The 19245-nt window shown below is 41.9% G+C and overlaps 2 protein-coding genes across 17 annotated transcripts in view; both read right to left on the minus strand.

Annotated features, from left to right (window-relative positions):
- Positions 1–9094, minus strand: part of LOC119911835 (G2/M phase-specific E3 ubiquitin-protein ligase-like) — a 114940-nt gene extending 105846 nt beyond the window's left edge. For 3 of the 14 annotated variants that reach the window (XR_005446035.1, XR_005446036.1, XR_005446032.1), the window contains exons 1-12: positions 8706–9089; positions 8356–8431; positions 8104–8207; positions 7677–7972; positions 7375–7513; positions 6815–7029; positions 6384–6715; positions 5086–5180; positions 3642–3813; positions 2926–3208; positions 867–935; positions 492–775 (exon numbers count right to left, since the gene is read on the minus strand). Coding sequence is in view for 2 of the 14 variants with exons in the window: in XM_038730792.1 (XP_038586720.1) it covers positions 5166–5180; positions 6570–6715; positions 6815–7029; positions 7375–7513; positions 7677–7972; positions 8104–8207; positions 8356–8431; positions 8706–8767 (1053 nt within the window). In the remaining 12 variants the exon portion in view is untranslated. Of the gene's footprint in view, positions 1–82; positions 160–491; positions 776–866; positions 936–1616; positions 1893–2925; positions 3209–3641; positions 3814–4845; positions 5181–6383; positions 6716–6814; positions 7030–7374; positions 7514–7676; positions 7973–8103; positions 8208–8355; positions 8432–8705 lie in introns of those variants that run through there. The other 11 variants (XR_005446038.1, XR_005446037.1, XR_005446039.1 and 8 more) reach the window with 10 other exon arrangements.
- Positions 9095–14706: 5612 nt separating this feature from the next.
- The window catches only part of LOC119911833 (coxsackievirus and adenovirus receptor homolog), a 55560-nt gene continuing 51021 nt past the window's right edge, over positions 14707–19245 (minus strand). For all 3 annotated transcript variants that reach the window (XM_038730788.1, XM_038730787.1, XM_038730786.1), the window contains 2 exons: positions 14945–15262; positions 14707–14874 (listed from right to left, as the gene is read on the minus strand). In XM_038730788.1, the coding sequence (XP_038586716.1) occupies positions 15177–15262 (86 nt within the window). In that variant the 3' untranslated portion in view covers positions 14707–14874; positions 14945–15176. The remainder of the gene's footprint in view (positions 14875–14944; positions 15263–19245) is intronic.

Raw genomic sequence — 19245 nt, forward strand, 5'->3', positions numbered from 1 at the left:
AGCAATAAGCTGTCAGTGTGGCAGTAAATGTACAGTGTAGGTCAGAGTGTGTCCGCTAATAATAAGTCTGTTGTTTCCCTACTTGCTGGAAAGTGAAGGCAGTAAGCGCCAGCAAACATCTCCCCTGGGCTGCAGACTTCTGAACACTGAAATGGAAAGCTAACAGTACATTAATACACTAATAATAATCAATACACCGAGTACATAAATTAACGAAATGATCCATGGTACTAAAAACAAGATCACAATAATCAACTTACAAGACTCCACACAACACAATAACTACAGTAGACGAGACAAAAAAAAGAGCAGATCTATTTCCGTAAGGCGGAGTGAACATGGTGTGGTTGGAGCATTGTAAAGTGCGTAGTTCAACATGTATCTGCATCTATACTAATAGCAGCAGCATCAGAAATAAAAATAGCAGCAACAGGAGTCACTAATAATGCTATGTAGCTACATTTATAGGACGTAAAGTTAGCTCCACTCACTTTTGTCTCTAAACCTGCAATCAGACACACGTGCTGTCAGTTTATCCATTTTGTCTTGCAGCCATTCACATTTCATACTGACAGATGGGAGAGGAGAGATCTTCTCTATCAGCTGGAGGAGGGCCTGTGTTCTGCAACTGACCCAGTAACTACACTGACAAAAACACATCTGTGAGCTGCAAAGAAATGAAAAGGTGGCAGGGACATAAAGTTTTATCACGGCATCTAACCCTCTCATTCCTCAGGGATTCATTATCCCCTGGATTAGAGTGCAGGATACCGTCCTGAGAGAGACACACACCACATGTTAATTAGAAACAATGCTTACACTGCCACTAGACCTTACACTGTGAAGCTATTATAATGTAATCTTACCTTGAGAGGGGAGGTAAGCTAGGGAATCCAGAGTTGGCAAAGAGACTGGCAAGAAACTGTTGTATAATCCTGAGACACAGAGAGAAATATACTGTCATCAAAAAGAAGAACAGTTGGGATTGTAAGAGCATAAATGCCACTGTTATTATAAATGGGTGTATGCAAGGCGGAGAAGAGAGCCAAGAGGAGGGTAAAGAAGACTGAAGCTGAACTGGTCAATTACTCCCCCCTCCACAGCAGGTGAGCGGTCTGGTCTACCGGTATCTCCTCTAGCTGACACGGAGAGACTAACTGGGAAACAACAAGGGAACAATACAGAGGCATGGCCAAAACATTATCTATGGCTAGACTACCAATCGGTCCCGCCAGAGTGTCCACATCCTGGACTTGTCGCGTCTGTGCACGGCTTGGACCGAATCGGTTAGCAGGAACTGTTACTCTTTCTTGCCAATTCAGAACAGGAACTGCAGCCGCAGCCCCTTGTTGAGCAGTGTCGGATCCAAAAATCTCTGCCATGGCTGTGAGCGGTTGTGTTTGCCTCTGAAGACGTCCTTGGACAAATATCTGATATGGCGAGGCCAACAGGGCGCGAGCCACGGTTGTTCCGTTGTTGCCTGAAAACCTCCAGGTCCCGGTTAATCCGTGGCAGGTAAACATAATGCAGCGCCCACAAGTGCAGCTCATTGGTACAGTCAATGATTCTTTCATTTTCAAGGAAGGTGAAAAGCTGGTGGTCCACATTAGTCATACCTCTCCAGAGATCTCCCCAAAGCCTCTCCGTCCGCTGGTTATGGACACTTCTGCCCCGGATGGCACTTCCTCTTTCTAATCCACGGTAAATGTTCATGAACAAGCAGACAGCATTGTTTTCTCCCCCATGGTCACACCTTATTCGAGACTCCATACCTAGCAGTGGCTTGAACAAACTGGTCAAACACTGTGCAACTTCTGTTATTATCTGAAGCCTGCAAAAACACAACCGGCCTGCTGAAGCCACAGATTCCGCCATGGATCACTATTCTCCATCTACAAACGAAACAAAAAGCTGTTATTCTGTGTTAAGATTACATTAATAAATTCAGGATACTATGCTTACCCCTGCCAAAAATATAGGGGTGCAGTCAAAGTGCAATTTTGTACATAATGCAGTGTTTCCCACAGGATGACAGCGTAACTGTGGCCGGGGGGGGGCAGTGGACATTGACTAGTAGCCATGTACAGTGTCCTAACCTCGGCCACCCAGCTGTAGGCTATTCTTAACATAACTAGGCTCCATACATGCTTACTAATAACTTATTTGAAGGTGGGTCTCAGAAATTGACAGCGTCGTGTTGGACAGATTTGTGCAGCCGTGTTTATGATACTAACGTCGACCATTCAGCTTCAGATGGATTCAGTGATCTTCTCTGCGCGGAAAAGCTGGCAACAAGCCTTCCTGCAGCGCATGATCATGTTTTGATTCAGGCTGCACAAAGAGGAGCAGCTGTTTACAGACGGTTCAGTTGTCAATGTGTTTGTGAGAGAGGGGGGGAGGTAGCGAGGTGCTGAGCGAATACATGCACTGCACGCAACTCTACAGTCAAACACCACGGATCCATTTCAAATAGTACAAAAATTAAATAATCTTCAATTTGTGGCAGTCAGCGTTGATATTGTGGCGGACCACCACAAATACATTATGTGTGGGAAACACTGTCATGTAACGTCAGTGCATCAATAATACAAAACAGACACGCAGAAAACATCTCATAATTACAAGTAACATAACAGAGGACACCTCAATTTATAAAAACCTGATGACAGTTCAATAAACTAGGAAAGAAACCTGAATATTAACTTGTGTCCTAACAACATGCATCTGTGCAGGATCTGTGCTTGTTTATTCTGATGTCATCATAGTTCATCAGAAGTAACGCACACCAGTACGGCAAAAACAAATTCATATTTGCATGCAGAATATTCACTCTTAAAGTGAAAAGCTTGCACTGAAGAGGCCTGTAAATGATTCTGTTAGTTGAGTGTTTAGTCTCACTGTAACTAATTTATCATCCGCATATACCTGATGAGTTTGTGGTTCCCATCTATGTGCCACAGCGAGTTGGGTCCTGCAGCACTGTAGGTTCTCCGGTGCAGTCGGTGAGACAACGCTCTGGATTCACTCCAATCAAACTCTCTCTCACTCTTCTCCTCTGCACTCAAACAGCCATAGCAGCCAGTCTGGCCAAAACAGCATTTGCTCCCATCTCTTCATTTTCTCCAACCGACTGCAGCTTGACTTGACTTCATCAAGTTCTGCATTAGAAAGACGTGCAGACCTCATCAGGTAGGGCAAGTTGAAGCGCCTGGGAGAGAACAGAACTCAATTTCAATCTGAGTGTATTTGCATTTTACTGAACGTGACCATCTTACACAAACTTCTGATAAAGATAACAGCATCAATAATAATAGCAGCTTCAGTAACAACTACACCTTGAAGAAAAAAATAAACACGTTTCCTCAATAATAAACTAAACCAAACTATTGGTTTGGAGTGTAAAGAACATGGCCATTGGTTTTCATGCTCAGAATGACCAAGTGTGTCACCCAAATTTAATGTCTGACCTATATGCATTACATTACGATACTGAACTTTAGCTTATTCCACTTTACCCACTGCCAGCTTGAGAAGTCTACCCATTTCACTGAACATATAGTAAGATAGAAAACAAAAATCTAGTGAATAAATTGACAAAAGAACACAATATTTTGTGTACGCCTTGTAACTGTTGTTCATACCTCAATCTTCGTTTAACTGTACTGACTGATACATCCAGGATTTCAGCAATTTGCATAGTTCCAAATCCACATGAAAGCAGGAATCTCAGGTGTTCTTCAGTGATTAGGTAGCTGGATCGTCCAAAATCACCTGTCCGGACCAATGGGGCTTGATACCCGGAGGTCTCTAATGCTGCCAAAACAGAATACATGACCAGATATGAACCAATATGCATGCCTGTCAGCCACTATTATCAAATTATTGTTTTATAAGGCTCATTTAAAATCGACACAGCAGACAGGACGCAGCATTCTCTCATGATTAGAGCTATATTTGATTACACTCATACAGGTGAAGTTGTGCAGGTGCAGGGATAGAGATGAGATGTTGATGGCGGTGTATTACCCTGGTGTTTTTAGCCTGTGGAAAAACCCTCTACATTTAATGTAGTTTACCTTCAAATACAATTTCTGTCTAAACATAGGAATGAAGTAATAAGTTACCACTGCTTTGCTGCTAAAGGTGCAAGGAAACTTGCATATCATGCACACAGATGAGGGATGAGGCCAGCCGACTTCTTTGTTCCACAGGTGAGCTGGCTGCCTGATTGGCTTACGCTGGTATTCTTACCCTCGAGTGGTTGGGTACGACCAGCCGTCTTATTTTGTTTTTTCCAGTTTATTTTTTAGGGACCAATACATCTAACATAGATAAACTAAATAAAGGAATCCGTGTGTGTACCATAGTGTTTAACACCCGTCCCTAGAAGGGCTTTTAAAGAAATAAAACATTAAAACAGTAATGAAAGAAAAAAGAAAATACAATATGATGAGGACATTACAATACAATAATCTTATAATCTTACTTTATTCCCTGAAGTCAACCTCCACAACAGTGTAATGTTATCTGTCCAAGCTGTACACTGCACCCCACTAGTGTTTTGATTATAAATGGTTAGGGAAGTGGTAGAGGACAGAGTCAGGATTTAGATCAGCCTGAGATGAAGTACTGCCTGTGGCTCTCACACATTACAAGAGACTGTTGAAAACATGGCATGTAATGAGCCCCTGGCCAATATGTATTGGGAGCATTTTTGTACTTGTTTGTTAAAGATATCTACAAAGGCAGTCCTTTAGTTATGAATTAAGATGAATAAGTCAACACAGTGTGTAAGTAGTTCAGAAGGCAAGCAGTTTTAGTTTTACTACCACACGCTCACACACCTTATTTCGCTTTGGTATTTATTTTGAGGTCAAGTCATTTTTTATAGCTTCTAAGCACCTGTACAATCACAGACACTAACAATCACACTGGTCAGACCTCCTGATCAGTCAGTCAAGCCATCTAAAGTCAGGACGACAAGCTGTGGACTACGCATGTTGAAAACAATTCCACCTTTAAGCGTCTCCAAACTTGAAAGCCTTTCCATGATGCATGACGTAATCTCTAGGCAAAAGTCAACACCTTCTTGAGTCACTAATGGAAGAAGTTCATCTGCATCGTCCAACTGGAGAATCCTCCCTCTTGCCCATCTGATGCTCCTCTCAAGGGTCTCTAGTCTGAGGAACAAAAATGTGACATTTTTGACAAACTAATCTTAATTACATTCCCATCAATCTGTATCCAATTGAGCACAAGTGAGTGGAGCATGACTGAGTAGAACCTGAAGCTACATTGTTACAGTCACCTATAGGTTGTACAAGAGCATCATATATCTGTATGGCTAGTTTGCACATTCACGGATTTATATTAGCTCTAATTTGACCGATATTGGGTGCAAGAGATTTTACAGAATGGGTGGGGGGGGTGCGTGTGACCTCCAGATTAAAACTAGTTAGTGTCATATCTCACAGAAAATACAGTTTCATAGTTTCGCATCATTGGGACTTCTGCAGTTTCTCTTCCATTATTAATGCCAGAACTGCTACTGCATTTACTAACTTCCTAGACAAGCTGCCCGTCCTGTTCACGTCCCCTTCATACAATGTCCCTCTTAACAAGTTTTTCCACGACACGTTGACTTATGAAGGGGGTGGGGGGGAAATACATTCCAGCGATCCGTTTCAAACCGGACCAGCCGCCTCCCACCACCACAGCTAACAGTTAGCAGTCAGAAACCCCTCCAGCACAGATGCTCCTTATTTAAAAACACAGTCAGTAAGGTTAATGTTCCATCGCCTAAAAATAATTAAAATGTAACGTTATATCAGTATCGAATGGGAGCATGCCAGAGAGGTTGAAAGAAAAAGGGGTTGGCCGGTTGGGGAATCTGGCACTCAGTTTCATGGTATTAACAGTAAATGTTGTCCTGTCTTTAATTGGGACTCTACAGTCGATGGTTTCTACCAAGTAATAAAAATCTGCTTCCCGGTATAACGTTAACTAAAAATAATAATTAAAAGTCATAACGTTAATGGCAAGAAACTCAATCACCAATGTGTTACAGTCCTAAAGCTGTCCGCTGAAACGTTAAACTTAAACATGTGACATTACAAAACGTAGTTAGTGATAAATGTTTAACAGTTATTTACTTAGCCACGTGGAAAATATCTCCAATTTCCTACAATACCAGGCCTACAACCTAGCAGTTAGCTTGCTGGCAGCATAGGGAGACGTGGCTGCAGTTTATTAGTAGAGATGCACTTTCAAACAGCATTGCTCAAGTTCTGAAACAAACCTCATCTACTTTGGTTGATTATTCAGAGCTTTTAATTAGGACGTGTCACACTGGTCATCAACTACAGACCTCAGTAGACAATTACCTCAAATCATCTTAACATCATCACCTGAGAACAACGTTAGCAGGCAGGACATTCAAAGTTCAGCCATTATGAAAATAGCTGTCAGTGACTTTAAGCCAGACCAGAAGTGGGAGCGTGAATAATGCCATCGCACATAAACTTGGCGAACTGTCTGTAAGTGTCATGGATAGGAAGTTTCAAATTTACAAGACAGGTGTTAGCTTCAGGGTACTTCCGCCCTGCGTCGTGAATGAAGTTCAGCGTTGGGTGAGGAGAAAAACCAAGAGCGGGTACTCTGTCGGCTCCAGAGGCAAACACCAAAATTTGCTCCATTGTGACCTCAAACACACCATCTGTAAAATAGTGAGGTAATACAATAATTAACATCTGATGATCTGCAGGTTTGTGTCAGCAAGTCAGAGTCACTCAAAAAGAGTGAATCCTTTATTTACCCTCCACATCTAGAAGAAAGTCTCTCCAGTACCCTTCCACTCTCTTCTCCAGGCGCCACCGGTTGCTTCCAGGAGGGGACAGTGTCACTTGGAACAGGGAGATCAAGTCTGTGGCCTTTAGAGGCCTCTCAGATGAAGAAAACACCTCCTTCAAGATGCTGGCGTGAATTTTCATCAGGTCCAGGAGACCAAGTGTGTTCAGTCCTTCAGAAAGTCTGTAAAGAACCAAAATGATTAGAAGGTGTATGTTTGTCCTGCAAGGTACCATGTCTCACACACACGATTTATACGACAGCATGTTAAGGAAAATACATTTAAAAAAGCACATCTGCCCAACACACCCCAGTGATGAGAACCAAGCAATTTCCATAGGTTAAGTCAATCAGGAGTGTCGCACAACAAAATTGTGACCAGTCAACCAGTGGGCCCAATCAAACAGAAGCAAGTGCTCTATTAAACAGTATGTGGCACCATGCAGGTTTGTTTTTCCAGCAATAAATATTGATGTGAGCTCACCCAAGCATTTTCCTCAAAACATAAGTCAAATCTGGATGTGCTACCTCTTTGAGAGCGGGTGGTAATGTGGGTGTAGAGCAGAGGTTTTGGTAGAGCCTCTCCGGAAAAAAGGCAACACTCCTCCATGCAGCAGCGCCACAGCCATCATAACTCCATAGGTTCTGTAGAGACCTCTGTGTAATGCTGCATAATGGAAATGTAGAACAATACATTTTGCAGTGGTTAACAGGTGGCAAATCTCTGCAGAATAAGGTGTTTATAACTCAAATCTAAAATCTTAATCCGCCAGGAATACAATCAATTTGTTAGAATATGACTTAGATTAATGGCATGTGTGGGTACTAACCGTGGCTGTCCAGGGACAGGTTCTTACTGTGGCCCTGTAAATAGGCTGCTATCTCTGAGAGCAGTCGGAAAAACCCCCGTGTAGGGCCCCCCTCATCCACTGAACCTTCTGCTTGCATGAAGTCATCCATAAATATGACGCTTAATTTGGCCTCTGGATTGAAACTCCTTCTTGTAAAGGCTCGCATGGCACCATCCATTATGTTTTCTCTGCATACATTGATCATATTACTGCTGGGCGTCTCTCCAATCCAGACTTTTGATGCCAGAGTTGTCAGTAAGGTTTTCAGATCTGGTCTAGAACAACAACCACCAGAAACCTTTTTCAGGTGGGACTTGCAACATTCAAAATGTGTATGTAGCACTTTATTGGCCTGATGGCCGCGACTCATTTAATCCATTAATGGAAGTATGAAACTAGCACTTACTCGGTAGTTTCTTTGACATGACTCAAATCCAGGAAGCCAGCAGTGGTATCAGAGGACCCAGATGAGATGTTTTGAGGAGGGGTCTCTTCAGGAACCAGAGTGTCCTGACAAAACACAAACACCTGAGTAAAGACATTACCATTAAATACAACATTACAAAATATAGGCCTACAGCTTGCACTAACGTAAGTGTTTAACATACTTTACCTGGGCGAAGAGGGGACATTTTATAAAACACTGCTGTGTGCTTACCCTTTCCTGCTCAGTTTGCAGACTTTGTATGTATTCCTCATCTTGTCTTGTGAAGTGCACGCCACTCATGTAAATCCTAGAGGAAACATTAAAAATGTAAAAACATTATATTAGTAGTTTTATATTCAGTCCCTAGTAAAGACAAAAGCTTACATCAGCATCATCATCTGCTACTTCCACTCTCTCTGTGTCATGAGATTCACGTTCGAGCTGTAAAACATGCTTACTGTTACATTACAATGGCAACAATCGCTTGTCTTAACATTTCAAAAGGAAATTACTTTTGGTTGGGTAATAATTTTGATAAAAAATGTTAATTAGATAATGATAGTGCTGATAACTGTACTTACATCCCTCGCCATTGTATTAGGTCTCTCCAGGCAGTTTTGTGAAGTATGGACCTCCTGTACATCCTTCAAAATACCAGAACACCCCATTTGTTGGCCAAAGATGCAATATGCCATTATGAAATATACAACAAGCCTAGAAAGAGCTTAAAATGGGTGCCCATATCATCTTGGTCCAGGTTTTGGCCAGAGTTCGAGACCTCTTCTGCATCCTAAAGACACAAAAACAACACGTATTGTTTATTTGATCTGGATGTTTACACTAGAGCCCGACTGATATGGGTTTTTGGGGGCCAATGCAGATTTTAAAGTGAAAAAGAACTGATATTTAGATTTTGAAAAGGATTTGGATAATAGACCGCTTTCTGGTATAAACTACACTTAGAACAGGCCGTTTTCTAAAACCTTTTCCTAATTGGATTATGTTAATAAAATAGATTACGGTCTCAACAACTGAACATTTAAACAACTGCTCATCAATAAATATTTGCTGCTAGAAGGTGGAACTTTTTCAGCCATCTGTAAACAGAAGCAGCTTGTGTATTTTACCTTACACATATTGACCATTTTCAATGCAGCATATTCACATCTAGTTTTATCCCCTTACCAGCACTCTTAATTCTATCCAAAGCTACAAGAAACCATTTCTCAACCATATGGCTCTAAAACACACCGTCTACGATACAGTGACCTGCTCTTGAATGTCTCCAATACTACATGACTGTCTACAACCAGGACTTGCAACTTTGAGATTTCATTTCACTATAAATGAAGCTGATGTTTTCTTTTGTGGTTTTTGTGGTGACGCAGTGTTAACAGGGGAGCTGCAAAGCGCCACCTGGTGGGCAATCTATGACACTCATGACATGAGTGATCTAACTCAGTCTTCTTTTTTTAATAGTCATATTGGATGTTATAAACGGCAATTTAAATGTAACTGGATCAGTGAACTTGTTCTTCAACCCAGAGTTCAGGTTTACACTCAGAGTTTGTTGAACCTGCTTTCTGAAACAGGTTCCTGGTCTGTGTACTTCTGTAGTGCTTTGCCCACGACTGATCTGAGTTCTGTTTTATCTTCAGTCTGTGTTCCTTGTTGGTGTTAGTTTAGTGGTGATATCTCTGATGGTGTCTGGGTTAGTTTGTTATTTTTATTATTCTGATCTGTTACTTCTTACCTTGATATGTTCAGTGTTCAGTACTTGTGTAATGTCTGCTCACCTCCAGTAATCTGCCTGCCATCCAGCCTCTCTGTTTCCCCTTCTGTCTCTCTGCCTCGTTAACCCTGATCCCAGTCACCTGTGTTGCTCCCGCCCTGCTTGTTAGTCCCTGTGTATAAATGTCTGGTGTTTCTGTTCACGGTCGCATGTCTGCTCAGTCGGTTGTCGTTTGTTCTGCGAGTTGATGCGTTACCTGTTCTGGGTTTTTGGATGTACCGGTTTCCTTGTACTCGTGAGTTTGGTTCATGCCTGTGTTGACTTGCCCTGGATTAAATACCCTTGAACTATATCTCAGCGCTGTGTCATGCATTTGGGCTCTCACCTGCTCTGCCCTCCCAGCGATCCTGACAGGTGCTCAGTTAGCTCAATTGCTAAAGTGCAGGACTCCCACCTAGAAGGTTGTTTGATCACATTGGGAGAATTTTCCCCCCCACTTCCACAAATTGGTCATAAAGTGACTGTTTCACATGCTCACAACATAGCATGTGCTGCAGTGTGTGTGTGTGTTCCAGTGTTTGATCTGCATCCATTAAGCTACAAATGATGATTTTTCATTTCCCCAGTATCTCCAATATGCCGATTTTGCTCATTCAAAAGCGTGCAGCATAATCCCGCAACCATGCTTTCACATAGTGATGCGATTTTTGCGGAACCAGCGCTGTGACAGAAAAAGACCAACAGACACAACACCAGCATGCCGGCTGTGGCTTTTCACACAGACATCGTTCCGTCTCTGTTACTACCCATGTTCCTGGCGCAGAGGTGGATCAAATCAGACCCCCCTTTCACGCTTCGTACCTTTCATACAGCGAGTTTAATGCAGTTTGAAAGCAGCTATGGATAGCCACACTCGTGATTTTATTGCCAACAATGAGGAGTCTGCTGATATTTAACAAGAGCCATCAGACCATTTGCACAATATTGCGCAGAATTAAAACTGTTGAACCACATTATTATATCTAACTTATTATGTATAATAGGCTGTAACTGGCTAAACACGTCTCAGGTTTTAGGCTTTAATAAGATGAGGACGACCTAGGAGTTTGGCACAGTAGTGTACATCTGCTGTCAGGAAAGTCAAATCAGTTACTGACCTAATTACAAACTTTCATTCTAATCCCGACAGTCTTTGGAAGCTATACATTTCATCAAAAAGGGTAATATCACCTGTGTACATATGTGTGCCTAATATCTAAACAAGGTCCGTTTAGGTTTTAACAAGCCCCATAATTAGTCACAATGTGCCCCCTGCTGGTCAAAGCCCTAAATTACATTAAAATGCTGAAAAAGCTTCATGTTGTTTTAGACATACAGTATTTTTTACAATGGTCTGTTTCCTACACCAACATCAAATGAGTACCACTGCTGTTATTTTCCCCCGCACAACTGTTCATGTTTTTTAAGATATAAAACTAAAGTTGATGAATGGTGTAAAAAGCATTAATTCCCTCTGATGTGTTTGTTTATCAAAATAGGCAGTAAATGAGCAACATGATGAAAACAATGTATAACTTTAATAATAAAGTTTATTTAATTTATTTTAAGTCTTAAACAGCAATCCAAATATTACATTTTTATAGGCTGCATGCTAAAGGAAGAGAAATTAGAGGATCCTTAGCATGTTTAATAGCGGTTGACAACATGTGAAAAATTAACACGTCAACCACACGTTGTTTGCACTTTGTCCACATGTTGTCCACGTGTCAAACGTCACGTGTTTGTGAGCTAGCTGGCGTTCCATAAAGGGGAGTAGCTGAATGAAAGACTTCCGGACAGAAACTTTCCTCAGATCACGTGTGTAATGACTGAAGGGAGGGAGCGAGGTGCACCGTAACATAGCGCAACAGTTTCACGCTCCCCCTGCTGGAGCCCTCTAGTAACTACAACACTCTTGTTCACACTGACTGCTGCTGTTGTTAGAATGACATTTTGCACATGAAAAATAAGAAATAACAGTAAAATACTGTTCTGTGACTGCTGCAACTTACAATAACAACTTTAACCATAACATATGATAAACCATTAAAATATGAGGATGGCTTTAAAATGACTAAATATGAACCCGTTAACTGTTTTTCTATTTTGCTTACTCAAATGCTTGCTGTGACTTACTGGTAAAACACATTATTTCCATCTGTCACATTGGCTCCAGCTGAGGTGAAGACATGTCAGCTCAAGTTTTAATGTTTCAGCTTCAATAAAAAATCCTCCTTTATCCTGAATGAACAGAGACGAGAAGAAAGTGAATCCAGGCGCTGCGTAAAGTAAATTTCTTGGCGCTCGTCGCTTTAACGCTCACGTTCAGTAGGTACAGGAGAGGATGCTGGGAGCTCACCAGCGTTCTCTGCCAGGATGTGTAGAAAGAGTGAGCGCTCAAGTTCAGCATGAACCACGTTATAGTTTAGATTCACGTACCTGTGAGGATCAACATCTCTGCGTCTTCCTCTGTGATGTTCGTTCCTTTCTGAAATCAGGACAAACCCAAGCGAACAAGAAGCTCGGCCAGAAACTAGGACTTGTGTTTTGAACCTCATGTAAGCTTGTTCTGTTTTTATCATTTGAGAAATGCGGCCGAGGTGAAGTCTTTCATTTCAGCCGCAGACCGATATCCTCCCTATATACCTGTCTGAGTCAGAAATCAGTTCATCACCTACAGTTGGTCCAAAATGCTGCCGCTCGCTGCAGAAAATGTGAGCACATCAGCCCAGTGTGAGCGTCCTGCTTCCTGTTTCTTTTAGGACGCACTTTAAAATCCTTCTGATCACTTTTAAGGCCAGACATGGGCACGCACCTTCTCTGAGCTTTTATCCCCATATGAGCCAGGACGCAGACTGAGATCCTCTAGTAGGGCTCTGCTAACTGCTCCAAAGTCTAGGCTCAAAGCCAAAGGGGACAGGGTCTCTGCTGTCAGGGCCCCTACAGGCTCAGAGTCTGCTCCTGGTTTCATCTCACTTCTTAGACACATTTCTACAAAAAGCTTTCACTGTGTGACGCCTCATTTATTTTCCTTTATTGACAGATGGATTGTTTTAAAGCTCTTTGTTCCCCGTGTTGAAAAGTGCTCTACAAATAAAGCTTTTATTATACAGAGGAGGTGTGCAGTGGCTTTGGACCAGCAACGGACCCCTCGGCAACCGGTCCGGACCACAAGGACCGCGTGGACCACTAGTTCATATTTCTACAGACGAGACAGGAGGATGCTGGGAGAAAAGAGAGGCGGGAAGCTGAACTACCTGGTGAGGTCTGAAAATGAATCTGTGTCTGATAGATGATTCCAGCCGTCGTCGTACTTGAAACAAGTTAGCATAGCATCGCCCTGACTGAGCAGAACTCCATTTAGAAAACAAGCGTTTTAAAAGATGTTTGCTTGTCATCTTGAAGACAGACCTGACAGAGCAGGAATTCATATGTTCAACAAATCAGCATCATTTTGATCAGTTTATTGAAATGAAATCACAGCAAAATGTTTATTTTGGCTTCAAACCGCTGCAGGAAACCAGATTATTGAATTAGATCTGAGTGCATAAACAGCACTTTAATAACATAACATCTTTGAGTCCAACAGATTACTGTAAGCTTCTGATTTCCTCTGGTAACAGTTCATGACCTGTGTACTGGAACATAATGACTGCTAGTATATTGTGCTGGAGTCTACTGGTCCCTGGGTTGGTTTTACTATGTTGTCTGTTTTGTGTTGACTTGTACTGACTACAGATGAAAAACAGCCTTCTGGCTAAATCTGGCATATTTACTGAAATGTTTCAGCTTCAATGAAAAATCCAGCTTTATCTTTGAGGAATGAACAGAGAGACGAGAAAAACCAGAACCTGGAGGAAAGAGACTAAAGAAGTGGAGTTTCTGCTGAGTTCTGAGATCAACGTCTGAAGGACTCGGTACGCTTCAAACAAACTAGATCACGTGACGTCTGTTTATACCTGCTCCAAATGTCAACGCTGGAAGACAAAGATCACAGAGTCCAGATGTTTCAGAGGCCTGAACCAGGTCCACTGGAGGCCTCTGGGTTTAACTGCTGTGCTTTGATCCAGTGTGTAGTGAGGAGGAAGAGGCGCTGAATAAACAGGGACTACAAAAACACTACAGACCACATTTGTGTTCAGGCTGAACAAACCTTTGTTCTTGTGAAAGTCTGACTGAATCAAATCTTATTGTGTCTTCATTCTCTGAGTCCATTTTAACAGCTGGCTGCTTTCTGTTCTGTCACTAAATGTGTTGCTTTCTGTTTAACTTGCATCCTGCCAGGGTTGGTGCTGGAATAATCTGAGCTGGACACTTGAGACTTGGACTCGAGTCCTTTTCAATGTTCTCATTAAAGGAGTCGACACAAAGAGAAGCTTTGACTCTTCGTTTGAAACTGGACCTTCAATCAACTGTTTCCTTTCAACAAGATTTGTTGTGGCTTCAGAAAATGTGACAAATTGTGACGGGTCCAAAATCTAAAGACAGCAGCTTCCAGCATCTTCTAAATCCTGCTGCTGTAGAAAGTTCTGACATGTGGTTTAACTTGACTCTTAACTTCCTGTCAGTGGTTCTGATTTCCTGCAGCTGCTGACTTCTCTGTGTCTGTAGAAATAAAGTTTGTTTGACTGCACGCATTAGAACGAGCCACAAATATCCAGAGAGCCGCAGCTGTTATCCAGCCGCTGGGAGGTTCACAGGAAACACGCCCGTTCAAGCCATGTGACATCACGCTGACCTCACTCTGACATCACTGATCAGCAGGAATCAATAGTGAGTGTGTAGACTGTGTGTGAGAGTCAGTAGGAGGAGTCAGAGTGAAGAGAAGCTGACAAAGCGTCCTCCTGTCTTCATCCGTCCTCCATCAGCTGCTTCACCTCCATTTTCTCTCTGATCCAGAGTCAGATCGGATCAATGATCAAAGATCAAACAGATTGATCGGCCATCAGAGGAGTTGGATCAGTGGAGCCTGCTTCTCTCTGCAGAGGAGACAGAGGACAGTCAGACAGAGACAAACACAGAGACTCTGACCTCAGTCTGCATACTGACCTTTGACCCTGAGATAACTGATTTCTCTCATGATGTTTCTGCTGGTGACGAGCACCTGTATCGTCCTCCGTCTCTGTCTGTGGGGGATTTCAGGGTCAGACTGAGGTCTCCAGTTCTCAGCAGGTCTTCCTTCATCTCTGTTCGGTCTCTGTAAACCTGGTCCTGTTGGTCAGGCTGGTCAGAGCCGTTCTGATACACGTGGACCGTCTCATAGGGATCATAGTGGATCCACTCACTCAGCGTCCTGAGGCAGGTTGTCTGTGGTCTTGCAGGGCAGCAGGACAGACTCCGCCCCCTCCTCCACCTCCACCTGACAGACTGAGAGGACAACAAAGCAGAACATGAGCTGCACAGACAGCAGCAGCAGTTTGAATAACTTTATTGACAGAAGCAGATGAGAGCAGCAGCTAACAGGGGACAGAAACACAGGAAGCTGTTGGAGATGATCAGAGTCTTGATGCTGCTGGGATTGTTTTGTCCATGTGCTGCTTCACAGTAATGTCTCCTGTCAGTGTTGAGCTGCTGGACTTTTACATTTCTGGATCTAAAGCTGAACTTTGAAGAGAAGAAGCTTTCAAATGTTTTCATCTCTGTTCTGTAAATGAATCTCAGCTCCACATGTTCAACATCAGTCCAGAACACCGAGACACACAAACATCTGATCTGGATCTGATCCCAAACTGCTCTTCCTGCTTCATCAATATTTGGCCTTTTCTTCTGCCGACTCTGAGCCCACTTTTCTTTCCAAACGGCTTCAACATGATGTGAAGAGAACTGATCATCAATCTTTCATTGATCCAAACTATTAAAGCTGCATTTCTTTGTTCTGAGTGATCAACACATTTGGTTTCTTTCAGCTTTCTTCTTGATCAATACTGGAAATCAATAACTTATTGATCTCATTCTTTCCATCCATGGAAATGATCTCCTGGATTATTCTGGTTTCCTGTTATGACGTCATTTCTGATCACCTGCTGAGCATTTTTACACTGAAATATTGGTCCTTTTATTTTTTAAAGTTACTTTGCTGGGCGCTGGATAAAAAAGCCAAAGCTGCAGGTTGCAAAGAGGTTGGAGAGTTTCTGACTGCATCAGTAATAATTTACAACACATTTGTCTGTCCTCCCCAACATCAGCTGCTCTCACTATCTCTGATATCTCTATATTTTTCAGATATTGTGCTACAGCTTTCTGTGTGTCCTTTACTCCGTCTCCTGTTGGGCCTAATAAACCTTCAAGGTTCACTTCCTTCCTGCCTGACTCATCTTTTGATTCAGCCTCATCCTCTCATCCCTGTATTTCCTACGTCTGATTGACTTTTGCCCATTAAAACAATGTTTTATTTAAGCCTGTATGATCAAACCTCAGCCTGGTTAAAACGCTCTCCTCTCTTCTGTTCCCTGAGCATTAATAGATTTTTACAAGCTGTAATATTTCCTTCCACTTTTATCCACATCCCAGCCGTCCTGCCATTTCTTCATGGTTTCTTTTCTGATTATCGCCTCAGCTTCTCCTTTTCCAAGGGCTGTATTTATGACATCGTTCGTCCCGGTTGATTCTTTAGCTGTTTTGTCTGCTCTCTCATTCCCTTTTATACCTACGTGGGCAGGTACCCAGCAGAATCTCACATCTATCCGTAGTGTCTGGAATCTAAATAAACTCTGTTGGATTTCTAGCATTAGATCTTCTCTATCAGATTTCATATTTTGAATACTATAAAGGGCTGCTAGAGAATCAACACAACACACCCCTCTGTCTGGTTTTACTTCCTCAACCCACCGCAGTCCTACAATAATCACCATCATCTCTGCCGTGTACACTGAAGCCTGATCAGGTCATCTTTTCCCAACGCTTACATTCATTGTTGCTATATATATATTCCTATTCCTCCCTCGTCCTCTTCATCTTTAGATGCGTCTGTATACATATCTAAGTAATTGTAATATTTGCTCCTTATTATGAAAGACAACAACATTTCAAACATAATCTCCTCCTACATTTTGACGCTGTACTTTTGAGACTGGCCAGAGCTGCGCTTGAATCTGAACTAATTATCATTCTCATGGTTTGACTTCCTCTATCCACTGTGATGCTAACAAGACTGCCATCATTTCTGCTGCAGACACCGATAAATGATCGGTTAATCTTTTAAACGCCTTAACTTTTAATTCAGGAATGTAAAAAGCACAGCTTGATTTTCCGTTCTCTGGATTTTTACAACCGTCCCTAAATAAATGTACGTGATACCCATATTTCTCATGCAGCGTCGTGTTCACATAAGCTTGCATATCTACAATGTTTTTACTTGAAGGAACCTGTTTCAGCAGAGAAAGATCAACTGTAGGCTGAGGTAATAACCATGGTGGAACAGCTGGCATTAAAGCAGCTGGACTAGCGACCCAATCGTTGATTCCTAACTCCTTTGTAAGATCCAGAATTACACTGCTAAATACCTCCTTTTTCATTTGGCTGCTTTCCCAACTTTCATTCATAATCCTTTTTGTAGGACGTGTGTCCTTCTGACTTTGTAAATTAGCCCAATAATTGGCCCTCAGCTGTTTCCTTCTTAGAATCAGTGGCATTTCTCCAACCTCCAGCTGAAGCGCTGATATTGGTGTTGACTTTACTGCTGCACAGCATAACCTCAATGATGGGCCTGAATTTTATCCAACCTTTTTAAAGATGTTCTAGCAGCTGATCCAGAAACAATACATCCATATTCTAGGACTGATCTAACTAATGCAATATAAATATTTCTTAGCAAACACTGCCTGTTAAACATCTCATAATATTCAGGACTTTCTTACACTTATCTTCCACCTCATCAAAATGATTTTTCCACGTAAGCAATATATCAAACCACAACCGCAGGAATTTAAAGGTTTCCACTCTTTCTAACCTTTGATTGGACAATTTCAAACAAATATCTTCTTTGACTTCCTTTCTTTTAAAAAGATGGTTTGATTAAACTTAAATCTCCAATTCAAAGACCAATCTTCAACCACACTAACAGCTTCCTGAACTTTCTTTACAACATACTCCAGATTCCTCCCTCGTTTCCAAATTGCCCCATCATCAGCAGAAAGTGATTTCCCAATGTCTGGATGAACCTTCTTATAAACATCATTGATCCTGATTGAAAACAGTAGCGGACTAATGACGCTCCCCTGAGCGCTGCCATTTTCAGCTAAAAATGCATCTGATGTAGAGTTCCCCACACAAACCTGAATGTAGCTACCAGATAAGAAACCTTTGATCCAGTTCTACATTTTACCTCCAATACCCATTTTATCTCGCTGTATTAAAAGACCTCCTGCGCCTTCTCTATATCAAAGAAAACAGCTAGCACCCCCTCTTTATTAGCTTGAGCTTTCCTAACATCAGTTTCCAAACATATTAAAGGGTCCAGAGTACTACGCCCCCTTCTAAATCCACTCTGAAGTGCTGAAAGAAGCTCATTTCTTTCTAAGTAGTATGTTATTCTTTCTGGAATCATTTTCTCCATGGTTTTACACACATGTGAAGTTAAAGCTGTCGGTCTGTAATGATCAGGATCTGTAGGATCTTTCCCAGGTTTCTTAATCTGAATAATAATTGCTTCTTTCCACCCTACTGGAAGCTTCCCCTCCTCCCAAACCTTGTTCAATAACTCCAGTAATTTACCCAATGCAGAAGCATTTAAATGTTCTATCATAGTAAAGCTCATATTGTCTTTAGCAGGTGTCGTTCTTTTACTCTTACTCAGAGCCCTCCTCAGCTCAGGCACGGTAAAGGCCTCATCTAGAGGACTCTGATTAGAGTTTCTGTTCTCGAGTACCTCCGGGTATCTAGCTAATGTTTGCCGTCTTCTGATTTTACCTTCTTCTGTCAAATCTTCTGAACTATGAATTTTAACAAAGTTCTTTACCAACATTTCTGCCTTTTCTTCTTCTCACAAGCAGTTTCTTCCCCTTTCTTCAACATTGGAAGATCCTTATCTTGCCTGATTCCCCTCCTTCTTTTAATCATTCCCCAAACTTTATCTAGTGGGGTTGTTCTTCCAATAGTTGAACAGAATTCTCTCCAACACATCTTGTTTGTCCTTTTGATTACTTTCCTTACTGCTGCCTGAGCCCTTTAATAATCCACTAAATTCAACATTGAATGAATTCTTTCAGTTCTCTAAGTTTTATTTCTATGTTTGATGGCTTCAGAACTTTCTTTGTTCCACCATGGTGCCATTTTAACTTTCCTTTTACCAGCACTCTTTCCTATAGCTTTGATAATACTTTCATTTGTTTCATCCACTTCCCCTGACATGT

The sequence above is a fragment of the Micropterus salmoides genome, unplaced genomic scaffold (genome assembly GCF_014851395.1).
Source record: "Micropterus salmoides isolate LMB-PRFRI ecotype aquatic unplaced genomic scaffold, ASM1485139v1 Ms_hic_scaffold_2, whole genome shotgun sequence".
Classification (NCBI taxonomy): domain Eukaryota; kingdom Metazoa; phylum Chordata; class Actinopteri; order Centrarchiformes; family Centrarchidae; genus Micropterus; species Micropterus salmoides.